Genomic DNA, 19,360 nt, shown 5'->3' with positions numbered 1-19,360 from the left:
TTAAGAGAAGGAGATGTTGGGGGAAGATCTCCACTGGAACATCTGGGACCAGTTGACAGGCTGGACCTCTCTTCTCTCCCCCATAGGGACACATTGGGTAAGAGCTCTGAGTTACACGTGCTGAGTTACTAAGATCTTGCTAGCTATTCAGAATTATCACTGATAAGTTTTGTTTTCGCAGTCAGTATCTGTCACTGGCTATCTTCAAACCTGTATCCTGTCACGAGCGTATGTAATAAAGTTTGCCATCTATAAATATAAGTTTCTGGAAACTTCGATAATTGATACCGAGGTTATAAGGGATTTGTCCCTGTGCCGCTGCCTGTGAGAGTTCCTGAATAGTTTAGATGACTACCCTCTGACCTAGCGGGCTGTCCAGAGGGATTCATTTGTCCCAATGTCAGCCTAAGTTTGACATACTGGTAAAGGGTTCCAGGTAACCTTTTTGAGGTAACCTAAATGAGGGGTTTGTGTTTTCTAATGCAGACATCTCTTGCTGTAATTTATATGTATCACTACTTCATTCAACTATCATGGAAATTAAGAACATTATATTTTTCCTTGCAGCAGCATATTTAAATAATTGAAGAAACTTACAGAGAAAAATCAGGTTTTTCAAGACTAAACAATTACTTTAACCTTCTCTCACAGATCACGTATGCTAGGGTTGTCAAAATTTTTCTAGCTGTTCTTTCTAACAGCTCCGTATCCTTCTTGAACAGCAGTATTTCATACATCAACCTAACAAAAACTTATAATTTTAATAAATCACACACATACCTGATCCATACTTTCTGGAATGAATTCACCCTCACTGTTGATACTGGTGAAGGACCCGTTTCGGGCCACCTGATGCAGCTCATCTGGAATGTATCCTGGGGGAGGTGAACTCCTATCACGAGTATTTGAACCTTTTGAAAGAAAGTGGCTAGTTAGAGTCTCTTCACTAACCCAGAATCCAGGAGCTTTATTCAAATGCTTCATAGGCACTGAGCCTGCCTGGATCATTTCTTGCTTTAGAAGTTTCCCAAATGCATACGCAATACAAGACTTACGTATAGCATTAAAAATCTGTAATCCAAGAATTATGAGAAGTTTGGGGCAGGGCTGCCTCAAAGGCATTAAAAAGAATTTTCATTACATAGGAACAGAAACATAATTTGACTGCACCTCTAGCTAGGTAAATTTCTTCTTTTGAAACAAAATAAAAATCCAAACCCTTCCACCCACATCAAGTAATCCTTTCCAATATTTGAGAATTTCAGTTTTTCTTTGTAGAATATTACATCTGCAAGAACATCAATACCTTTATTCATAATAAATGCATAATAAATTGTCTGAAAAAAATATTTATTAAGCTTTCTAGTTTCATAATTAAATTTGGAAGTTAACATTACACCAACTTTAAAACATGCATAAGCAAAAAGGTTATATCAATGCCAAAATTAACAAATGTTCACACATTAAGATTAAATAAATATGAGAGTCCTAAACTGAGCAAGGAAATGCACTGCCATATAAACAAACAGATCTTTCAGTAACTCACTCCTCTACCTGAAAATAAAAGGGAGTACTAACATCAACTTTTTAGGATATCTATCAGTTACCTCAAATAATTCTATGTAGATTTATTTACTTGTGATTTTTTTTGGTTAATTTCCTGTACTATATATACCTAAACCACCTCTGACTTAATATTCAAAATCCACTCCCTCGAGTGCAAATTCTATAGTAGAGCCACTGATAAGAAAGAGAAATTTCAACAGTCTCTGTTGAGGGCAAGATCTTCATGAAGAGAACATTACGAAAGAAAAGTTTTTTACAATTAAAGCTATCAAAATATGCAGCTTACCTACTACAGAGAGTCGCTTTTTTCTGTCTGCCACACCAAGCACTGTATTATCTAAGTCTTCCAGTGAGGGCAAGGGTTCCACGTTATTTACACTGGGTGACTAAAATTACAAACTGCAGTTATGACTTCATACTCTTAACAATGAAAATATGTTGCAAACTTTATAGGCTTTGTGCAGCATACTCCTGTTTTCAAGCAGTCGAAAAGAAGGTTGCCAATTTATATCAAAATTCACCTATTTCAGTAGCTCACTCTTCATATTTAAAAATAATTTTCAGTATGTGCTAGTACACAAAACCTATCAACACCATGGTTTTGAGGCGTCAGACACCAAGTTATTTTGGTATTATTTAGCCTATAGTCCACTGCTACCATTTGCTACAATAAACACTTAACTTGCCACAAAGGAGTGTCACCAACATTCGACTTAAAAGAACAGTCTCAAATAACTGCAGTTACTTAAACTCTACGCACTCCTCACATTTGTATCACATTATCATCCTATTAAGGAACACTCTTCCACCACTGCAGGGAAGGCGATCAAAGAGGGAGGAACACTACCCAGGAATAAGTTAAAACCGAGTCAATACAAAACGCTAATAGATGCTTAAAGTGAACTGAAGAAGCAATCAGTAATATTTTCAATTTGAAAAATGTCATCTTTAAGCAAAGATACAAATTATACTTCGGTATGAAAACTGAGAAAAAAGACATTTAGCATGTCAACTCATACCTGTGTATTTCCATGTATTACAAGCAATATCTTGAGACTCTTCATATGAACACTACGGTCAAGCAGTTCAACAGCTTTGTCCAGGTCATCCTGTGTGGTTAATGGAATTACAAGCTACAAAAAGGGAAAAAAAAAGAAAAAAAGTCTTAAACAGGACACAAAAGAAATAAAGAAGTGCAGAGAAACAATAAACTGATGCTATCTTTCATTTCAAACAACTTGAAAATAAAATTTATTAAATGATGTCTCAAGTTAGCACCAGAATATCTGAAGTTCAACCTTAACTCTTCCTTCAGATGCCTTCAATAGGTACAGCATGGTGGAACAAGTCTTCACAATGAAGGAGCAAACATTTTACATATGTACAACTTCATATCCTAAAAGCTTCAGAGAAACATGTGCAACACTGTCAATGTATTTGCCACCGTCTAAATTAAAGCAAGCCTACAAGAAATAAAAAATAAGCCCTATTTTATAGAACATAAAGTGTATTTTTGTATCTCTCAATATTACAACTATATTTGTTTGAAGTTGCATCACTAAAAGAATTTCTCCACTTAAAACCAGAATTTGTTAAGGAAGTGTACCAGGCTTGATGTGATCCACATCTGTGGAACAACTGTAGTCCTCACTAGAATATTACTTGGATCTAATTAATTAGAATTAAGTTGGCATACATGTGTCTTTAGAACAGAAAACGTTATGCCATTTGAGTGCATTTGAGATCTGAGTTCTACAACGATTAGAAGTGGGCTTATGTTTCAGGATTATAAATTACAAATTCTGCTTGTCACAAAGGAACAATGCAATATAGATTTTTAAAAATCTATTCCACTTGTAAACAGTCTCAGTACTGCTCAAATACAACATCAGTTAAATAAAGTACTTTTATACAAAAAGAAATGGGAATGAGGGAGAAAGGTCTTGACAAACTCTTGGCATACTCTTATTTATAAGTTGCAGTTTTAATGACAACGACAGGCCATTACGATCACATTTCTGAAAGGCGATGGGATGATTTGCCAACTAGTGCAGAAGTCAACAAGCTGAAAACCTGTTCAAATTCCTAAAAATCTACCATAGGAAGGAGGTGAGGCTAAAGCACCATGAACAGTCATTTCTTCTGACCTTCCTAATTTCCAAAAGCCTTCTGATGGAATTCTTTGTTTTGAAGGTCAGTTGCACAGAAGTGCTTGGTAATGCAGGGAGTAACCAACGAAGAGCAATCACAGGCATTTTCCTCTGCAAAGACGCTGATGAGACACAGCAATCATGTTGTGCATAACCCAGCACATGAATAATCCTCCATGCACTTCGCTGACTCAAGGCAAAAACCAGAAGTAACTCTTAAGAATGAGTCCTGCATCTGTAAATATATTTGCTATTAATAATTCCGTCTCTACTTCTGAAGGAAAGCTGGAAGTAATATTGATTAGGCATAAGTGGCTTGACAGCGCTAGTATGGTTCCCAAGAAATCTTTGTGAACCAGTCACTTTAAGAGGAACAACAATTAAGCCTAGTTCTCCAATCTAAATATTACTAAATGCAGCATTCTAGTGATTATCTAACAAGAATAATCCTTAAAGAAGAAAAAAGCATACAAGAAAGGATAAATTTTATTACAATTTACAAACACAACAAAGCTCAAAGAGGTACAGACTTTCCCAAAGTCACGCAACAGGACCGTGGCAGAGCAGGAAGACAATTTACTCATTCCCAATCAAGTCTGAGACATAATTCATTAAGATATGACTCTTTTCATAAAGCATTTCATGCAGCTCTTACCTACCCTCATTTAGACAAGCCTTACATATTTGAGAACACACACATTAGAAATCTGGAGTTTTGTCACAGGAGTGGTTCTCACTGCTTGTGAGAGCAAATTTCAGCCTTAAAATAATCAATGTACAAGTCACTGAGAATTTAGAAGACACAGAACATTACCTCATTATTGCTGTAATGTAAATCCATAGTCTGTCCAAAAGCAACTTTAGCTTTAGCTGCAAGATCTTCAAGTTTAACAGGCCTTGGTAATTGCAGAATCCTGAAACACAATTTAAGTTATAAAGAATTTTTGTCCATTACTGATGAAAATCCAGCAACTCATTACTTAAGAATGATCTTAGAATTAAATTTATTACTAAAAAGACCATAAGAGGCTATGCTTTATTCACTGTTCTCCATACTGAGTCATTAAAAAAAGAGAAAAGCAGTGAAAAAGTTATAAAGGATAATCATGCCTAAAATCAGATCTCATTATGACTATTTTACTTGCTTGCATATGGCTTCTTTCTTAACTTAATGCTTTGCATGCCTCCATTCCAGAGGCAAATTCTTAGAAACATCTAAAATTTTCTACTTCAGAAAACTAAGACAATGAAGTACCATAGGCTGACAAGCATAAGCATCAGAAAGAAATCACTTCTACAGTCCCCGTTTGTTGGACATCCAAAAGACTGTCTTATCTGAGGAAGGTAACTCAATGTCACCATCTTTACCATCATGAATGACACGCTCAAACTGCTGAGTGCATCACTAACTGTGCTTCAACTACGTCCTGGAAGAATGGCGCAGCTGCAGGTCAACAACTCAGATTTTCTTTTAACTCAATGTCTCATCAAACCAAATAGCCCAAAATGTCTCTAACTGAACTTTTACTACAGAAAACTACTCTATTATTTGAGACCCAACGCCATTAAACAAAAGAAAAGTTTTTAGATGCGATTAAGCTAGTGAGGTGCATTGAATTCACACTCAGAAAAGAAATAGAACTCAAATTTTGTGAAGCAGAAAAATTAGCAAAGGGTAACTGTTCCTTTTATCAGTGTTTCAGTTGGTACACGGGTTAGGGAACAATATTTCTCACTGAAATGAGGCCAGAAGTCAGGCCACTTCCAATCAAAAATTATTTTGAAAAAAATAAATCTTAAAAAAACCTCAAAACCTGAACAACCCAACACCAATTCTCACTGTAGTTAAGAATTTGTTTAGCAAGCCTGGAACTCTACCCACCACACTGCATGCTCCTTGGTACAGACTGTTACATTCACTACTGAAAGAAACTCTGGAATCACTTCTCTTTTCCACTTCCCTTCTTAAATATTAGTGAGAATGCCATTGCGTAACTTATTTTTCTTGCATAATTTCATTATGTTATCTTTAGATCTCCTTGCTCAGGCAACAAATGCATAACTCATGCTGAGCAATAAGCATGGGCTGTCCAGTACCCCTGGGCAAGCAAGCTCACGTTACTCGAGACAGTCCAAAACTGAGCTAGGCCCATCAGCCCAAAAGCCTGGGAAAGGTATCTTTCTACACACCTACTTTATGCTTGTATTCATATTGAATTAACTTACTCCACGGTGAAAGCGAATCAAGATAAACTGCAAAAAAGCACTATCCATGCAGACTGGCAGTGAGTAAAAAGTTCTGTTTTCAGTTCGTGCTTCCGCTTATTTCACCAGAAATTGCTAGGTAGAAGAGCCCTCGATTTTCAAAGCTTTTGAGAAGATTTATTTCTTTCAAATTACTTGCAGCACTCAACCATTACCGATGCACTGTTACATGTGATGTTCAGAAAAGTGATAGAAAGAAGCTGAAGAATTACTTAACTAACTTACTTACTGCTTAATACATAGTTACTTAACTTAATACTTACTTAACTTACTGCTGTTTCACTACCCCACGTGAAGAAAGCGCTCATACTGTAATAAGCATGGATACGCGCTGATCTACTGCCCAACACACCACGGGCTGCCCAGAAGTAGCAGAGGTTTCATTCTGAAGCAATCTTTACTTAAGGAATTTACCATTTCTATTGACTAATAGTGTGACCAGGATATTATTTCCTTTTTCATTAAGTATTTTCAAAGATCTTGCTCTATAACTATGTCTCTGTAGGTACAATAAAGGTTTATGCTTTCAGAAAGAGACAGACAAAACGAGGTGTCCACAAACCAGTTCTGCACACAATTGTAGATGGACTGCTGTAAAAGTTTTTGAGCAGCCGTCAGAGCAAAGATGTATAGAGACAGATGTTTGTTTACTTTAAGCATGTACATCATTCAGCTGTCATACACAAAATGAAAATAAATTTTTAACTGATGATTCAAAATCATCAATGAAAACAATCTAATTGTAAAGTCTAACAAATTTTCCCATTACGGTTCTCAGATTGGTTCTTCCAAAGTACAATGCAATATTGAGCTTTAAGATTTAGGCTTCTTCCTCTAGGTGTTACAGTAACAATATATTACCATGCATTTATTACGCACATGATGCAGCAAAAACTATTTGCTGGTCTACTCATATTTGTGATCTATGCTAACAATCCAAGTAATTGTTCTAGGTTACAAACATCTACCTGAAGGTAAACAAATAAGGGACACAGGGACAAAAGAGGGACATTTACAAGGGACATAGCTACAGTAAGATAATTCTGCATTTATATATACTTGGAGCCCATATTTTAAACAGATTAATTCTCCTTAAATTGTGTTCATATCAAAATTAAATTTAAGCTCAAACCAAATACATGCCAATATCTGAAACACTTCAAACAGTTTATTTGAAACTTTATGATAGGAGATCAACAAAATTCTATAAATAAAAGACGAGACTGTTTCCTGTGTTCCCACCTTACCTTTTTTCACCTCTATGTTCAAATTTGACTCTAACATCGTTCTGTAAGAAAAGAGATTAAGGAACCACAATTAGTTTGTTACTACTTCCTTTAATGACGGCCATGAAATCCCATTCAATAATCCTACACCAGAACTAAAATCCTTAAGCAGTCATATTAATTTTCTGTCCTTTCTGATACACCAAGCATTTTAACAACCTACTTCAGCTGAGGTATCTGACAGAGGCTTGAAGTGTGTAAAAAATACAAAAAATTATTCTAAGTATAATGAATGTTTCTGTAAGTAAACACAGTATCTTCTATAACTACACTTGAATATTATAGCAGATTCACGACTTCAGTGTGGAACTGATTACCAAAGAATTCTCCATCACGAACGAACAGGTAGACTTAGGTACCATAATGGGTTTTTATGTTCACTTTGCAGCTGAGCATTCCAGGCCCAAGAAACATATCTTGTTTCATAAGCATTACCATAGAAACCCACACACGTAACTAAGCCAGCATTCACGCAACCAGTTTACCAACAACAAAGGTACCTGTAAATATCTGCAGTTACAGGGAAATAAAACTGTCTTGCAAAATAATAATTTTAAGAATCAAATTGTATTAGCAACTATTGCAGGAAAAAAAATAGTACGTTCAACCATAGAGATTATATCCAAAAAACAATATTGTATCTTCCAAAATAACTGCTTGATTCACAAGTGATCACATTCAAAATTCACAAATTTAAACAGAATGACAAACATGTATTTCCCCCTCACAACTACCACGTTCAAACTCAGAAATAGCTCAACTATTTTTTTCCTTTAACTTTCTGAACACGTATTATATTCAAATAATTTTGGATCACATATGCACATTACTTCAGTGTCTAAAGCCCCAGCTCAGAAGTGAGTTATGCGACACCAGCAAAGCGCCAACGTGTTATACACTGAACTGTCACAGCTTTTAAAGCACAGGATGAAAAAGCTGTAGCAATCAGTTTTTGACAGTTTAAGAGCCACCATCAGTTTTTGACAGTTTAAGAGCCAAATATATTCAAATACTATGATCTTTAACAGGTTAAAACAAGACTGCACCAGACGAAGTTTCAAGAAATATTGGACTGTCAATTAAGGATCCAATCAAACATACAGTTAATTCAATTTGGGTAAAAATCCACATCCTCTCCTCTCCTAATCTCTCCATAGAGTAGTTCAAACCTATCAAGTAAGTATTTACTAATTTTCCACCTGTGTTCAGTATCTGCAGAAGAAAAACAGAGTTGAAAAGACCTCAAATTTCCAGCATATGAACATACAAAAAACTGAGGCCAAATATGCAGTAAAGGAGCTTAAGTACATCTCTGCTGTTGTACTGACATTCTTTAGTATGACACAGCTGACAACAGGGCAATCTAGTATACCTAGAAAATTCATTCTAAAGAAGCATCCCAAATAAGAGATGCTAGCACACCGTAACATTTTAAAATAGTCTAGTACCAATGTAATATTAATAAAAATAATAATAACAACAACAACAACATTATACAGTGTTAAAACACCCTATGATCTTCCATTTATCAGGATCAGAGTCAGTTAGGCATACACTATCATCTGGTCTGAAATGCCACCATTTCATCATTTTGCTGCTAATTTAAGAATACAAACAGAGAAAATGGCAGCACACGTGGGAGACTAATAGCTCGTTCTGGCATGCCCACTGGTCTGGCAAGAAAAATAATTCTAGAAGTCACAGCAGGACATTCCATGTTCAATAGGTTAGTAAGGATATTAAAGATTACCTGTTTCTTAGGTGAAGATGACTTTGGCTTTCCTGATTCTTGCTGAGGCAATACAGGACGACTGGCCTTATGAAGCACAGCCAAATCCTGCATGATTGAATTCAAAGCTTGCTGCTCATCTGCTCAGAGAAAAAGACCAGATAAGAGAAGTGTAAATGACTGCTACATTTGAAGTGCATTACTGTGTCATTTCACAACCAAGCAGACTTTATTCTAAAATCTAAAAGTCCACATTATACTTCAATACATAAATGCCAAATTAAAAAAAAAAAATACTGGCGTGTTGCAAACATTTTTATTTTCTTTATCATGAACAGTGCTTAAAGAAATAAAAAGCTTAATCGCACTAAACACATTTAAATGGCAGGTTCAAAAAAACTGTTGTGCAGGCTGTATTAATAAGAGAAGGGTCAGGGGAAAAAAAGTTTATCTACTTTGTTTCAAATAATGTCCACAGATGCTAACTAGAATTCATACTTCCACATCCCCATCAAATTCTTAAAAGAAAAAAAAAGAAAAGCAAGTACTTTTGAATAACTTTTCCTGTCCTAAACAGGCATGGTCATGCACATAGGAAGCACACACAAACTCCTGAAGGAACACCTCCACTGTTTGAGCATGTGCTAATGGCCCACAGGGTAATTTAAAAACAAAACACCACAGAAATTTTCCAGGAGTGCAAGGTAGAGTTTTTTAGGGCTTACAGGAGTAATTCACAAGGAGAAACAGAAGCACTAAACCCAGGGGACAATTTAGGGGCAGGAGTTCACACAAAATCCTAAATCCTGATGACCTGCTTCAGCTGTGATGGCCTGAGGCCATGCTAGACAAGGTTTGCCCTGGAACTGGGATGCTCCTTTAGAAATGAGAGCACTTAGGAGCTCAAAAGCCTGTACATCCATCACTAAGGGAAATTTATTTGTCATTAATACTTTGTATTAATTCCTTGCCACAGCAACAGCACTATACTCAACACACATCTAGAACACCGGACAAATTTTGTTATCTGCAAAGGTGTTGATTGCAGGCCTTCACACTGCTTCACAATGGATATATGTTTGTTGAAGAATTCATTGCTAAGTGCTGTGATTTACAAAGAACAGTATTTCTCAAACCTGGACCTGAGAAAAACTCAGCATTAAAATCAGCAGGCAAGCATTCCAGGTATTCAGCAATGATGAAAATTCCTTCATGCTCTATTCAAGTATAACCAAATGTATTTGTCATATCATGAAACTCTGGGATTTCAGTGTTCTGATTTAATAGATTCCTAACAGATCAGAAAGCCAGTCTGAAAATGAGTAACTTTGATCATCACTCATGCTGTCATTATTCATAACTCTACAAAGATATGCAAATCTATAAAAGCAAGTTTTACTGGCAATATCTAATGGCAGAACTGAAAGTACTCTTGCAGTACACAGTTATTCCTTTCTCACACTTCAAAACTTGCCACAATTAAATAAGTTAACTGTTTTATTGTGTTATAGCCTATTTTAGTGCTCAGTAATAAAAAAAAAATATTCTTTTAGCAATTGGTTGAAGGATGTTTAATTCCCAGTGGTCACTAGGTAGCATATACATACACCATAGAAAGGAAATTAAAGCACTGTGGCAAAGCATCTGAAGTTTACTGCATATCCAGTGTGACTCGATAGTAATTTCTCTCACACGAAATGTTGAAGAATATCAGAAATCTAGAGAGTGCTGCATTCCTATATTCAGCTACTTTATTATTAAGCATGAAGTTCAGAAAAATTAGCATAACGATAAAAGATAAACAAAAGCGATACAAAATGTGTGTGTTTTGGTCGGTTGGTTTGTTAGGATTTTTTTTTTTTTGAGAGTGACCACTGATAAGTGATTACAATAACATGATCAACTCATTAAACATCAAATTTAAAGTAACATAAGTGTGCTGTGCTACATATTTAGAAAAACACTGTTAGACCATCTACACAGTCTGGCTTTGCACGGTAATGACACATGACAACATGACAAAATTCTTTATCATACACTTTGTGGGTTTTTTCCCCCCTCAATAACCGTTACCATTTAGAGCACAGTAAATATCGCTCAGTACCCTAATACCATGAATCTCAATCTCCTATACTTGGATATTTACCACATAGTGAGGGAAAAGTGCTACAGTCCAACAGAAAAAAAAAAAACACACAAGTATTTTGAATACTAGCAAAACAGCTAAACACTGCCTTTCATGTAGACATCACACTGAGGTACACAGCCAAAGCATACATTTCCTAGGAATGGTATTACATTCATGCTTTCCATCTTCAATAGAAATGAAAAGTATCTAATTTAATTTTTTATGTATGTTACACACAAGACTTACCCATAATGGCAGTGAGCCTGAAAGCCTGAACTTCAGGGAAATGGTTGCTTCATTAGCATTATTTTGTCTCCTAAAATGCAAACCCCAAACCACACAATTACTGAAGTTGTCAAAGCCATGTAAAACAGTTAACTCTTATGGGCAGTTTTTCTAACATTCTACATATCAAATATGCATACAAACTACAAATAAGATTGCTATGACGTGGAAAAAACAGGTGTTGCCCCCATAGCCTCACTGGCCTCTGAGAAACATACTCAGATTTTCAGAAGGCACAATGCCTGAACTAAATATTCTTCCAGACTTAAGCTGATTTTAGTCTCCAACTACACCCTCAAATGATGATTAATAGCTTAATTAGCCATAACACTCTGCTACATGGAATACCCACTACTCCAGATTATTAAAAATCAAGTCTTTTTCAAGAGGTTCCTGTATCTGGTGTTCAAAGTTCCATGTTCAGAACTACACATATATATATTTATATATAGTTCATGTACATAAATAGATATGAAACTCACAGCACAAATCAAGAGGCATCAATGCCTACTGACTATATGAGCTAGAAAACTTCAATTGGTAAGTTTTTTCATTATAATTCAAACCACTACACAGATATCCCAACACCTCTGAAAACAAATGCCTCTGGAAGACAGCAGGAATTAACTTTTAACATACAATATACAAGTAATCCAGAAAAGCAGAAACATGGGGACACATTTATGAACAATCCCTATCGCAGTATCTTGAACATCAATCAACTGAAAAAAACCCCAATAATTAAGGACCAATTAAAATAATCTATGAAATGCTACAGTGGAGCTTAACAGCAAAAAAAACTAAAGACATATCCCTAAATAGACAATGAGATTTGCTATAATACAGGCTACTATAGGAAGAATTCAGAATTTTTAATGCAAGATAATAGAAGAAAACTCTCTAACTTATGCAATCACTGTGACCAAGCAGGGAGAGACTATTCCCTCCTCCCTTTTCCTGGCGGCAGTGGACCATCCATCCTTCTCACTGAGAGCCAAAAGATCCACCTGACTGATAAAACAGATTATTTCCCTTCAAGTTCAATTAAGGAGCTGCACTAACAGAATATGACTTTGGGTTTTTTCTTTTTTTTTTTTTTTTTTTTTTTTAAACAGAATTTGTTTTCTCATGGTTTAGTTCCTTACCAGTGTCAAACGAGCCCTGATGCCAGCACAGGGCCACCTGTGGGAGTACACCGCTGAGAACAGAGGGGAGGTGGACCAGCTCTTTCAGCATCGGCCAGTCAGGCTTCCTTACCTGAATATTCTGCCAATTTTCTAGCTAACAACAAATTAATTACAGTTTTCCAAAGGATTTCTGAGGATCTTCAATTCGGCATCTAAGAGTTTCTGGCATCATCTCTCTTATACGCTCATTTCATGAAAACAGCCTTTTAAGCAGCATTCATTTCATCAGTGGAACTGGAGAGCTTTAAGTACTTCTGGCATATTTTCCAGAATGAAGTTTGGTCTTGAGAGCCATACAAAGCTCTCTGCCGTATATTGCCTTTTACCTACTTGTCAGATGACTCATCTACTATTGCCTATTTCAAGCTCTATGATAACAAAGAAGAGATCAGGCTTTTAAAGAAGATCCAGAGGTCTCACTCTGCAACCAGAAATCAGTTCTGTTGAGAGGGGCACGCAAAAGAGCACATTAGAACTAAAACAAAGCTGAAAACATGATCCAAGTGTATTTAGAGTTACATTCTCCCAAGTCTAGGGACAGCCTCAAAACAGTACCTGAAACAGCCTCCAAGTGTTGTAGGAAAGAAACTCCCATCTAATGTTTTGCAAAGTATTAAAGCATGCAAGAGCATGAGAAGTTTATCTGGCCTGGGCTGCCTGCAGTCTCAAGACACAATCCCAAATTTTACTATTAACATGGTCTCCAGCCTCTTGGTGCCACGACAGGTGGAGACAGAAAAATCTGTTTCAAAGAAATCAAGAAAGAAAAATCTTCTCTTACTCCAGAACACAAAAGGAAAATCGTGAAGACACAAAATAAAGGGATTTGTATTAACCTTCAGAGAGGAAAACAGGCTGAATTTTCACTTACTTGCTGAATAATAGTAGCCAAGATCACTCAAAATAAGGACAGAATATTTGGGCCTTGCTCTCAAATAAGATGCCAGGAGATCTGGTTTACTTACTGAACTGGGATTACCTTTATAGCCTTAAGTAACACAACTAACATTTTTCCCCCTCATGTCTGATTCTTTGTGTCTTTTGCATTCCTAAGAGTCAAAAAAGCAAAACAGAACATATATTCAGATATTGCCTACGCTATGTTTTTTTGTATCAGCAGTAGTCTTGCAGGATCTTCCATAGAATTATACACTAAAGCGCTTATAAAACAGTTTTTTAATTCCATATTTCAGCCAACTGTCTTAAAATGAAAGTTAGTGTCATTTTCATAAAACGGTTGGTTTAATTAGCTGTCTTAATACATTAAACACAAAAACGCGTTTCATGACTTTGGATTAAGTACTTCTGTAATACTTTCTTGCAACCATTTTGAAGAAATACAAAAGGTCTGTAAGGCATTTTAAATCTCCTACCACACTTTAAGAAAACAAGAACAAGTTATATCTCCAAACAAAAATATCCCAGATGTTCTTACTCAACCTAGCTGAAATAACCAAACTTGGAAGCTCAAGATATTTGAGCTACAGGGTTCATATAGGGCAGGCAAGCTGAAGAAGAAACAACTAGGAAACATCTTCTGCAAGTTCCTCCAGCTACCAGAATTCATTCTTTAGTGGCATCTCTCATTAGAAGAACATAAGCTAATGAGTGAGTATCCATTTCTTTTCCCTTCCACTTCCTTCTTATTCCTCAGAAGAAAAAAAAAAAAACAACACACCACAAAAACCACCACATCTAGAAAAACTAAATTTCTCTGAATAACTTAGGGACTTCTCACCTTATCATCCCTTTTAACCAAAACCCTTTCTGTTCAAATATAAAGTATAATTAATCACCAACTAATCATCTTAACCTTTTTGCTAACATTTAACGTCACTTCAAAAATAAGCTAATGACACAAAAATTTCAATTAAACAGATGACCCAGATCAAACTTTATGAACACTTCACCTTTGTGAAGTGAGAAAACACTTCTGTTTTTAACTGCTTATTTTCACAATGAGCTATAACAACAGGATGGTGGTGAGGAGAGAGTAAAAACAAGCTGACAAAAAAATCAACATTTTTTAAATAAAAAAAAATATACATTCAGTAGAAAGGGAAAAAAGCATACCGTAATCCATGGTTACAAAGTAGCACTAGCAAAACACACACAGAGTAGATGACAATACAGGACAAAAAAAGAAGCGAAACAGAGAAATTCAGGAGAAGCAAAGGCAGCAAAACATAAGAGCAGATGCAAAGGTAGAAAAAGATTATGTCAAGGTCTTACAAAGAAACACAAGCAACTTGAATCTGAATGCAATTAAAGAAAGGATGACAGAGACTGAATTTCAAAAAGGTGACGATGTGATAAGAGTAGCAAACAAAGAAGAATATCCTAGCAACAGCATTTTGGATATAAGGGTGGAGAGACGCTGATTCATATTCATGATTCACTTCCCATCAGCCACCTTCCACAGAGCCTGGAAGTCTTTCAGAATCTGAGAAAGCCACTGAAGGAAGAAAATATCCAGGTGATTCTTGGAAATTGTTTTTAGCTGTCTCGTGTCAAACGAGAAAAAGCCTGAGGGCAAACACGTCACACAGACGATAATCCATCTGTTCAAACGCTCCGTGCCGACTGTCCATAGGCATACACTTCTCCTGTGACAAACAACAGCGTTAAGCTGCCTCCTGGTTACCGAGAGATGAAGGCACATATATTAATTACATCATCTCTCACGACTGACTTGGTCACATTCAGAAACTTGTAGCTAAGGAAAAAAAAAAGCTTTACCCTCACAAAGTAGAGGAAGAAAGCACGCAGATGCTACATGAGGTGAATATTTATTAAGTGAGCTAGAAAGAACGTTTTAGTTCTGTGGAATATGGAGATATAGTGTGTGCAGAAATGAAACTGCTTCTACAGCATCCAACGTCATAACAGAAGTACAATTTTTAAAGAGTAAAATTAGCCATGGCTACAACGAGAGTCATAATCCAATCCTACAAGAACAGTGAAGGTAGCATACAAGCACAACATAAGCCAGCTGCCTCATACGTTAAAAAATAAAGAAAAAAATACAGTGAAGCAAGCAATCTGTCTTAGTCTGATTTTTTAAGGATTCAGACTTACACAGTAACACTTTACCTACACAGAAAGGTGCCTTACACCTCTGGAGTTCAAACCCTGTTCCAATAGTGAGGCGGGAACCTCAAGGATATCAATTATCTACAAATTTTCACTAAAATGGTTCAGTCCAAGGATACATAGTTCCCCATTCTTGCACAAAAGTAAAATGGCACAGTGTGAACTCAGAAAAAAGATGCACTATAATTACTGCAATCACAGGTAAAGATTAAATTGGAGATTATCGTCTATTAGGCATAAGCAGATTAAACCAAAATGACAAGAAATCAAAATTTGCTAGCATTGCTATTCAGAGACACACCTGTCTATAAAAAAAAAATAGATGATACAAAGAGCCAGGTAAACCTGAAGAGTGAGGGTTAACAGGTAATTTTTCAGACTGTAGACTGGATAATCAGAATATAAAGTAAGACTATAAAAATCCATTTCATAACAAGAAGAATGAGTCTGACAAAATGGTTTTACCCCAAAAATGTTACTTTTAAACAACCAAATGCTTGGTCTCACACGACCAACCTCCTACAAAACACCATAAGCAAGGCTGACAAAACCTCGAGTGATCATCTAGTCAAATACACTTACATAACCTTTAGCCAAAACAACGTGCAACACTGCTCGTCACTTTCTTTTTAATTTAAAATTAAATAAAAATAGCATCTGTGAACAAGACAGCAAACAGTAATACCTAAATCTGAACTTCTATAGAAGAATTTTTCATAGCTCAAAGCAATTGTTGGCATAAATGACAGGACCTTACATGGTGTGGCAGGCATAGAAGGAAATTCAGTATTGTTACAAGACATTAGCAGGTACTTAAAAGAAAGTAACTCCATAGACAAGAGTGTAAAGAAGAGGATTTTATATGGACATACACACAAGTGAACACTGGACAAAAAGCCACCCTTTCCAAGGAATATGAAAGCAGCAGCGGTAACACAAAATCATAGAGAGAAAAATGAGAAGCAAAGAGCAGTAACAAGAAAAACATTTAAGTAGGTAACAGAAAGGTCTGTTAGCAATTGGAGTCTAACAAACACATCAGATGCGAGTTCAGTGTTAGAAAAATTCAGATCTTTAACATATTGTAATCACACATAAGAAAAGGGGTTCATGGGGAAAGCAGGAAAGAAAGAAAGATTATATCAATGCAAATCAAAAGCCAATGACACATTGATAAGTTGAGGTAACATTTGAAAAACAAAATAAAACAGGACTCAGTAAGTCAAATTTGGAACATTAGAAATTAAGTTTAACTAGTGAATAAAATAACAGAAATATTCTTCCTGTCACAGTACTATGGTATCTTTTAAAATTAAAAGATATCAGAGGAGAATGAATCATAGAATCAAAGAATGGTTTGGGTTGGAAGGGACCTCAAAGATCATCTAGTTCCAACCCCCCTGCCATGGGCAGGGAAACCCTCCACTACACCAGGTTGCCCAAAGCCTCATCCAACCTGGCCTTGAACAATTCCTGGGATGGGGCATCCACAACTTCTCTGGGCAACCTGTTCCACTGCCTCTGAGTGAAAAACTTCTTCCTTATATCTAATCAAAATCTCCCCTCTTTCAATTTAAAACCATTGCCCCTTGTCCTATCACTACACGCCCTTGGAAAAAGTCCCTCTCCAGCTTTCCTGCAGGCCCCCTTTAAGTACTGGAAGGCTGCTGCAAGATCACCCCGGAGCCTTCTCTTCTCCAGACTGAACAGCCCCAACTCTCTCAGCCTGTCTTCATAGCAGAGGTGTTCCAGCCCTCGGACCATCTTCGTGGCCCTCCTCTGGACCCACTCCAGCAGCTCCATGTCCTTCTTGTGTTGGGGACTCCAGAGCTGAACACAGTATTCCAGGTGGGGTCTCACGAGAGCAGAGTAGAGAGGCAGAATCACCTCCCTCGATCTGCTGGCCACGCTTCTTTGGATGCAGCCCAGGACACAGCTGGCTTTCTGGGTTGCCAGCGCATGTTGCCAGCTCATGTTGAGCTTCTCATCCATCAGCACTCCCAAGTCCTTTCCTCAGGGCTGCTCTCGATTCATTCTCCGCCCAGCCTGTACTTGTGCTTGGGGTTGCCCCAACCCATGAGCAGGACCTTGCACTTGGCCTTGTTGAACTTCATGAGGTTCTCACAGGCCCACCTCTCCAGCCTGTCAAGGTCCCTCTGGATGGCATCCCTTCCCTCCAGCGTGTCCACAACACCACACAACTTGGTGTCATCTGCAGACTTGCTGAGGGTGCACTCGATCCCACTGTCCATGTCTCCAACAAAGATGTTAAATAGCACCGGCCCCAGTATTGACCCCTGAGGTACACCACTCGTCACTGGCCTCCACTTGGACATTGAACCATTTATCACAACTCTTTGAGTGCGACCATCCAGCCAATTCCTTATCCACCGAGTGGTCCATCCATCAAAACCATGTCTTTCCAGTTTAGAGACAAGGATGTCATGTGGGACAGTATCAAATGCTTTGAATAAGTCCCAAGTTTCTTAGAAAAAAGTCTGTTAAGATGTTTGATTCCAGCCTTCTTTGCACACCTCAAGCAATCTTGAGGTCTGAAAGCCAGTAGGAAGGGACCTTGCCTATCAACAGCACACCAGTCAGGGCATGAGCTACAGAGCAGTAATATTCTCCTCCTCCGTTCTGTCAATGTCTTCCCTTCTTTTCTGAAGCACTTTCTTCCTCCCTTAATTTATCCCGATAGTGATAAATAGTGAGATTAATTGCACCGGACAGGATACACCGAAAGGGTCCACCTACTCCTGCTGTGCTAGGAAAGGCTGGCAAAAGAGCAGAAGCAATCAAGTTCTGCCAGCTGATGCCCCAAAGCAAGGAAAAGAGACAGGATGCAGAGCAGCATCTCTCACAACCAGGGCAGTAATTCAGGACTTACTACCTGCCCTGGACTCAGACAGCATCAGACAGAAACGGCATCCCCCTCTGTTTTGCCCTTTAGTCCTCGCTTTTCCACAGTTACCATCATTCAACAATTCTACCCCAAGCAGCTGAACTAAACCCTTCTACCTCTAGAATGACTGTTTGACAGAATAAGGAACATAAATACATCAAATGCTCCTTTGCAGAAAGAGCCTTTCTGGTTTATTTCCTGCACAAGTACTTGGGTCTATTTTTCAAAATATTTTAAGTCTTGTTCTGTTTGTTTGTAGCTCAGTCAGTGTACTTCTAAACTTTGCCCTGAATTTCTCACTCTTCTGTAATTAAACCAGTTTATTCAGAACCCCAAGCTATTTTAACCTATTGTACAGAGACCAAGCAACCTTAAACACATAGTACCGTGAGACAACTACCACTATGAGCGTACTGGGCTTCATAAAACAACAGCACTCAACTCATTCAAAGTTAATACTTTTTTTTTTTTTTTTTTAAAAAGTCTACTAAAGAGGAAAAAGGCCACCTCAGATACATGTGTCTTACTGAACTTAGATGATGAAATAGCAAGTGGTGATAAAAAACAGGAAGAAACAGCCAGAATCCATTTTTTTCTTCTGGTTTTGTAAAAATCAAGAGGATGTATCCAAACCACAGTACAGCGTTACTGGAATAGAAATTTCACCATCCACAACAACAAAGAGATATAATGCACTATTTGAAATATACGTCACAAAAAAACCCCCACACATTTTAAATTAAAGATGCAGGGACTTATAAGAGTC

At 37.2% G+C, this 19,360-nt stretch overlaps 1 protein-coding gene across 2 annotated transcripts in view; it reads right to left on the bottom strand.

The window, feature by feature from the left end:
- The window catches only part of MAP3K2 (mitogen-activated protein kinase kinase kinase 2), a 51,464-nt gene that overhangs the window by 18,947 nt on the left and 13,157 nt on the right, over positions 1 to 19,360 (bottom strand). For both annotated transcript variants that reach the window (XM_086616184.1, XM_086616183.1), the window contains exons 2-8: positions 11,371 to 11,440; positions 9,018 to 9,136; positions 7,229 to 7,269; positions 4,531 to 4,630; positions 2,586 to 2,699; positions 1,853 to 1,952; positions 781 to 911 (exon numbers count right to left, since the gene is read on the bottom strand). In XM_086616184.1, coding sequence (XP_086472310.1) covers positions 781 to 911; positions 1,853 to 1,952; positions 2,586 to 2,699; positions 4,531 to 4,630; positions 7,229 to 7,269; positions 9,018 to 9,136; positions 11,371 to 11,374 — 609 coding nt within the window. In that variant the 5' untranslated portion in view covers positions 11,375 to 11,440. The remainder of the gene's footprint in view (positions 1 to 780; positions 912 to 1,852; positions 1,953 to 2,585; positions 2,700 to 4,530; positions 4,631 to 7,228; positions 7,270 to 9,017; positions 9,137 to 11,370; positions 11,441 to 19,360) is intronic.

This window comes from Tauraco erythrolophus, chromosome 8, assembly GCF_009769465.1.
Source record: "Tauraco erythrolophus isolate bTauEry1 chromosome 8, bTauEry1.pri, whole genome shotgun sequence".
NCBI lineage: Eukaryota > Metazoa > Chordata > Aves > Musophagiformes > Musophagidae > Tauraco > Tauraco erythrolophus.
Note: the sequence above shows the minus strand (reverse complement) of the source record. Positions and strands in the feature narration are given on the sequence as shown.